This window comes from Arabidopsis lyrata, assembly GCF_000004255.2.
Source record: "Arabidopsis lyrata subsp. lyrata unplaced genomic scaffold ARALYscaffold_59, whole genome shotgun sequence".
NCBI classification, from domain to species: domain Eukaryota; kingdom Viridiplantae; phylum Streptophyta; class Magnoliopsida; order Brassicales; family Brassicaceae; genus Arabidopsis; species Arabidopsis lyrata.
The window spans coordinates 765-7,362 of NW_003302508.1; the positions used below are offsets into that span (position 1 = coordinate 765).

General features: G+C 37.7%; 1 protein-coding gene across 2 annotated transcripts; it reads left to right on the forward strand.

Annotated features, from left to right (window-relative positions):
- Positions 1 to 332: 332 nt before the first annotated feature.
- LOC9299077 (protein FLC EXPRESSOR) lies at positions 333 to 5,408 on the forward strand. Of its 2 annotated transcripts, none has more exons than XM_021018772.1 (4): positions 333 to 939; positions 1,107 to 1,282; positions 1,393 to 1,481; positions 1,850 to 2,065. In XM_021018772.1, the coding sequence occupies exons 1-4, from the start codon at positions 413 to 415 to the stop codon at positions 1,937 to 1,939; spliced, it is 882 nt and encodes a 293-aa protein (XP_020874431.1). In that variant the 5' UTR covers positions 333 to 412; the 3' UTR covers positions 1,940 to 2,065. The 2 variants fall into 2 exon arrangements, with proteins under 2 accessions (XP_020874431.1, XP_020874435.1); XM_021018776.1 differs by lacking the exon at positions 1,850 to 2,065 and adding an exon at positions 3,685 to 5,408 and having other exon boundaries at positions 391 to 939.
- The last annotated feature ends 1,190 nt before the right edge of the window (positions 5,409 to 6,598 follow it).

Consider the following 6,598-nt stretch of genomic DNA (forward strand, 5'->3'; position numbering starts at 1 on the left):
CAAAAAAATTTCGCAAAAAAAATTGCGGAATCACTTTTCCCGCAAAAAATTTTTTTGGCGGGAAAATTTTTTGGCGGGAAAAATTTTTACGGGAAAATTTTACAAGGTTTTTTAAAGGTTTTTACAATTGTTTTGGCGGGAAAATTGCGGGATCACTTTTCCCGCCAAAAAATATTTTGTATTTTGTGGACCTAATTTTGTTTCAAATAAGGGTAAAATGGTCATTAAAAATTAAAAGAGGGCAAACTTAAAAATGGACTCTCAAAGGGGGCATTTTTGAAAAGGGGTATTGAAAAAGGGGCATTTTTAACAATTTCTCTTTTTTTTTTTTTTTTTGACAAAGAACGATAATTGATAATTCAATTAGGGAAGATATTTTCGCAACCGGAGAGACAATCGGAGATCGGAAACTATGGCCGGACGAGACCGTTATCTTCCATCGTCGGCAGTTTCAACTTCATCATCTTCAAGATTAGTAGAATCTCAATTAATCGAATCCGATCGAAATCGAGCTCGATCTGTAATCCTCGAGGATCGAATCGCAATTCAACACCGTGAAATCCAATCTCTTCTCAACGATAACCAACGATTAGCTGTGGCACACATTGGAGTCAAAGACCAGCTCAATTTAGCCAAGCGTGAGCTCGAACGGTTACTTGAAACCGCTGCTAAAGTTAAAGCGGAAGGAGAAGCTAAGGTGCGAGAGGTTTATCAGAATGCGTTGAGGATGGAGGCGGAGGCTCGTGTGATTGATGGACTTGGAGCTGAGCTTGGTCAGGTTAGGTCTGATGTACAGAGGTTAGCTAATGATAGACAGGAGTTAGCTACGGAGTTGGCTATGCTTGATGGTGAGATGGTTAAAGCGAAACCGAATTCGGATCGAGCCATTGAGGTTAAGGCGGAGATTGAGATTCTTAGAGGAGAAGTTCGTAAAGGAAGGTGAAATTTTGAATTCTCTTTGTTGGTTTTTGTTGGAACTGGGAACATTGCATTTGTTATCTTGTAGTGTATATACTCATATGATGGTTTTAATGGTTTTGAGGTGGTGAATTTTTAGATGTTTATGGAGTAGTAATGAATTGTTTGGGGTTTGGGATTTGAAACAGGGCTGCTCTTGAGCTTGAGAAGAAGACACGAGCTAGTAACCTTCACCATGAACGCGGTATGGAGAAGACTATCGATCACTTGAATCGTGAGATTGTGAAACTTCAGGCAGAATTGGTTAATCTGGAGACCAAAGCTAGAGAAGCAAATGCAGATGCTGAGGCAGCTCCAAACCCAAGTAAGTTTTTAAGCTTTCTTTAATCATCTTGCAATCACATTACAGGGTGTTTACTGGTCAAGTAATGAATTTGAAGCTTTTTGCTTATGTTGAGAATTTTTTTATGTAAGGCCCTGGATTGGCTGCAAGTTATGGAAATACGGAAAACATTTATGGAGGTCAATCCCGGCAATACCCGGAGGCCAATGGTTCTCACGAGGTACACATGAGTCTGGGTAGATAAGTAGTAGTTTTACGTGATCATCTATCTGTTAAGAGTTTTCCTATTTTACCATTATTATGGAGAAGGAGAAGATTGGACTAATTGTTTGTACTGATCGTCTTAGAGATATGTCAGCTCTCTCGCCCAGAAAGCTAGTTCTTAGGGAAGAGTTATGTCCATAGGTCGTAGTAAGTGTCCAACTTGTAGAAGTATCCGTTGGTTAGTGAGAATTGTTGTAAACTCATAATGGATTGAATTCAAAGCTTATGATCTCTAATTCTCTACTAAGATTGCGCTTTTACTTTTTCTTTAACATTGGTCGTTTCTACTAGTGACGTTTAACATCACCCAAATATACACTTCAGGCATATGGAGCATCAGATAGTCTCCCTCAAGACCCGTCTACTCCATTGCAGCATCCTCTGAATAATACTCAACATTCTAGTGTGTTGTGATAGTGTCTTGCTTACGTTTGAATAGGCAAACCTCGATTTGACAATTTTTGTTTTAATGTATCTTATTTAGGGAGTGTATACAACCAAATAATTTATATTGATTGAAGTTTTTAGATCTTTCGATTATTTTTGGTGAATTTTAGAAATTTTTTATGATTTGTTATTAAAATTCTTGGAAATATTAACTTTAGAATTTGGTGAATCTTTGTGTTTTATCTTTACAATCTCTATACTATTAAAAGAGAAGTACAAATGTAAATGGGTCGGGTCAAAATCAGAAAATTGACCCAAAATTCTGAAATCGGATCATAGAATTTTTTTTGGAATATGATTTCTAATTAATATTTAATAATAAAAAATCGAACCAAAATATTGAAATCAAATAAAATATGATTGTATTTATGGTAACTAATTATAAAAGCATATTCCGAACAATATTATACATTAATTACGTATAATATATTTGTTCATATATTTTTGAACCTAATTCCATAACAATCAACGTTTTGTCATTAATTTTGCTTATTTTAGCCAATTAGCATTAATTGAAAGATATCTTACTTGCTTCAAAAGATTTCTAGAAAATTTATCACAACTAACCCATCTATTTTATAAATTAAATAGATATTTTTATTTTGGTCGTGTAAATTAAATAGATATGAAATCCATGTAACTAATTTTAATTTAATTAAATTAAACGAAATTATGGTATTTTCATACTGATAGCTTACCAAAGAAGTTTAATTTTAAAATTATAAAGATTTCTTGAATATGATTTTTAGAATTATTCAACAAGATGATAAATATTTATTAAATTTTGCGAATCATGAAAAATAATAATTAATTTTTAATCGTTATATTTCACTTTTCAAAGTTTCAATCTCTCATCTAAGAAATAGGATATAGATTCTATTATTCCTATGTCCAAACTCTATTTTGTTGTATGACTAAATAATATTTCCACTAGAGCTGTCAAAGCGAGTTGATTCGTCCCGTTAAACTCGTTTTGTGATAGGCAAAATATATTTTGACATATGGTTAGTTGGTCCACACGACCCGCATATAGCATATATGAAACACAAATCCGTCCCGCGAATGTATGCTGATTTGCGGGGTTGTCTGTGGATTTTGTTTAAATAATTTTAAAGTAATGAAAATTTAAAATACTACTAAAATAAATAAATAAATAAAAATTAGAGGAAATAATTTTATATCTCATTATATTTATAAATATTATAATTTCATTTATTAAAAGTTTTTAAATTACCAAATGTTGAATAAATTATACTTTTATCAATAAATACTAACATGCAGGCTGATCCGCCAACCCGCGGACGAAAACCGATTAAAACCTATGATCCACTGCGAATCAATCCGTGTGGCCCGTTTATTTACGGGTTTAATAAATTTTCAAAAATATGCCCCATAGTGAGATGATTTGGGCTCGACCCACGGTTTTTGACTTATTTTTACTGCTCTAATTCCTATGAATCATCTAATTTTAGAATTCTAAAACATAAAATTCTATTTTTAATCATAATTAATATGATCGGTTTAATTATAAACAATTTAACATTTTCTCTACAATTCGTTATTATGAATATTTATAAGTACACTACCCGATTCACTCAACTTAAAACACGCACTATTAAAATCAACGTATGTAAACCAATATTCTCCCGCGGTGGACCGCGGGTCCGATCCTAGTTTCCTTTAAAATACCATGTATCTTTTAATTTATGCTGGCACACCTCATTTATCTTCTAATTTAACGTTATCCCAAATTTTGCGATCTCAAATTGAGCAAAGGGAGAACAAGAAGGGTGGCATATTTTGGTAACCTATATCATTCGAAGAGGATCATAATGTATTCTTAAAATACGAAACAATATAGCAAAAATACCATGAAACTTTAGAGGAAAAAGAAGATAAACCTTATCTTCCAGCGCGTGTGTGTCACGCTCTGTGTGTGTGTGTGTGTGTCACGCTCTGCGACTTCTCTCCCAGCCAAACCACACCGGAAAGCTCAGATCTGCACCGCGATTCGCCTCTCCGGTCACTGGCGCTCCTCGCCGTGGCTGTGAGAGGGACCCCCTTTGCCTCCTGCGTTGATTGGGCACCTCCTCTCCGGCGATTTGACGAGCAATAGAAGACGGTTGTGTGTGGTTAGATCTACGGTGACTCTTTTCTGCGGCTGAAAAGGCGTCGGCTTGTCTCTGCTCCCTTCAGTTAACATGGCGATTCCATCTCACCGAAGATCTAGCTCCGCCACAGGCTTGCTCAAGGACGGCGGCTAGGGCTGAGTTAGGTTTTTCTAAGGTGGCTCTCGGCAAGTTTTCCACGCTGCATTTCTTTGTAGCGTGTCTCCTGGGTTTGTCTCAGGCGACGATTAGGGTATTCTCCGACAAGTGGTGAGTGAAAGGGGATCATTCTAATCTCTTTCTCTTACCCTTTGGCGTGCGGCGGATCTCCTCAGAAGGTTTCTCGACGGTGTTTCTTGCTCTGTCAGGGATTGGTAAGCTTGCTTCTCCCTCCCTTTGTGATTGCTGCTTGTTCTCCCGATCTGCTCTCTTTGCTCCCGCCCTGTTGAGGTTCCGTTTGGCTCCCTGGTTCGTTGCCTCTTTTTGGAGTGTGATGATCTCTGTCGCTTGTAGTGCTTTGGTTTGGTGGTTAGTGATTTGGTTGCATTCCTCCGGCTAGTCCGATTTATAGCTTCTGTCCTCGTTGGGATCTTTTCCAAAGTGTCTTTTTGGCGCTGTAAACTTGACTTTGTCCGAGATCTGATATACTTATGCAAGTTTCTTGTGAGTTTCGGCTGGAAGGAGTGGCTGTCTCTGCTTGATCATAGGATTGAGGGCTGCCTTAGATCGCAGATTCGATGGCAATTCTCCACGCATCTCTGGCCATGTCGCACAAGTGTGCTCTGTTTTTGATGTTCGGATTTGTCTGCGGCCATGTTTTGCTTCCTCATTCTCAAGGCTCTCTTCCTTCAGCTAAGTGAAAGTTTGCGTGGCTCGTAAAGCTTCAGTTTTGGTCGGGTTACTCTGTGATTGACCCTTGTGTTTTGGAGGTGTTAGTATGGCTTTTGGAGGATAAGATGTTGCTCATGTCCATGCTACCGACATCTGGAGGATCTTAGTAGAGGACAGCATTGCCTGCCGATATCAGCTCGTGTAGCTCCGCAACTGTCATGACTCGGGCTCACGTTGAAGGGACTTCCGCTCCGCTTTGCGTCAATCTAATGTTTAGCCAATCCTTTTCTGCTCTTGCTTTCTGCCATGTTTTTGCTTAGGGGAGTCTTCTTATCGAGTTCACTTCATAGTCTTTTACCAAGAGCTTCACCGCTTAAGGTTTTAGTCGATGATTTGATTTTCGAATGTCTATGCTTCCATGTTTTTTAAACTTTTTTGGCATGGGACCATGTTTTTAGGAATTACTTATGTAAAACCTCAACTTTCATTTCTTGAAATGATATTTACATTCTTATCAAAAAAAATGAAACTTTAGAGAAAACGCAAAAGGTGGAAAAACGGTCTATTTCACCACGAGAAGTATCGCATCATAACAGATAGAGCCCAAACTTTGACCCCGATCCTAATGTCTCTGAAATGGAAGTTCAATTCCTATTTCCCCGCGAGACGAAAGTTCAACACCTAAATGTCCCCGAATAGAAAGTTCGAGAGCTAATACCACACAGAACTGGGTTTAATCGGTTTACTGTATTCAAAACCGATTAACGAACCAAGTAAACCTAATTATAACCAGATTAAACCAGTTTTTTGCCCAATTGCGACCCGACCCGATTAAGACTCTAAACCCAAAATCCCCTTTCACCCACACAGCTTTTGATCAAACAGATCACTTAGAGACAACACACGACAACGCACCAATCCATTCTCATTGCATTTAGGACATCGCTTGAACCGTTCGTCTTGTTCTTCAAACACTTTGGTGCTTCCGTCGCAGTTAGTACAAGGCACAAACCTTGCATCCCCACAGCTACGGCATGTCCCCAAGCGTTCACAAGCAGGGAAATCTTTCAACATCTCTGCTAATTCACCACCATCTCAGATTAAACCAGTTTTTTGCCCAAAATTATCAAAATTAACCCAACCCGATCCAACTTCTTCTTCTTCACCTGAAAATATTGATAAGCTTCAATTAGTCTCTCTTCTTCGCAATGAAGATCTCTGAGATTGATGAGATTAACCAAATCTGATTTTTGAAGCGGATATGGAGGTGGATTTGGCGGAGCGGCGGATCCGGTGGTTAAGATGGAATCATGGAAGATGATGAAACATCGTGGAATCTGGCCTCTCGGAGGAGCAGAGAAGATACGTAAAAGACGCAATGGCGAATTCCATTGGAGAGATCGGAAAGCAAAACGTGATCTAAGAATGAGACAGGAGCATAAATTCATCAATTATATGTGTTTAATTTACGCCTAATTTGGTTGATTTGATTTCAGAATGGGTAATGAAACAGATGCTCTCTCAATTTGATATATGGAAAGAGGTATAGATTTCAATTTGTTTTGATTTCAATATGTAAATGATTCGTCTTTTTGAGGATTTGATTTGAAAAATCATGAAAAATATAATCTAGTTTCAAAGGTTATTAGATTTATACTCTTCAAGTCACATCAAAACTCAAGAGATT

Coding starts and splice junctions, on each gene's coding strand:
- LOC9299077 (XM_021018772.1), top strand. CDS start 413: ATGGCCGGACGAGACCGTTATCTTCCATCGTCGGCAGTTTCAACTTCA. Junction 1,283..1,392: donor TGAGGCAGCTCCAAACCCAA/GTAAGTTTTTAA, acceptor TTTTTATGTAAG/GCCCTGGATTGGCTGCAAGT. Junction 1,482..1,849: donor AGGCCAATGGTTCTCACGAG/GTACACATGAGT, acceptor TATACACTTCAG/GCATATGGAGCATCAGATAG.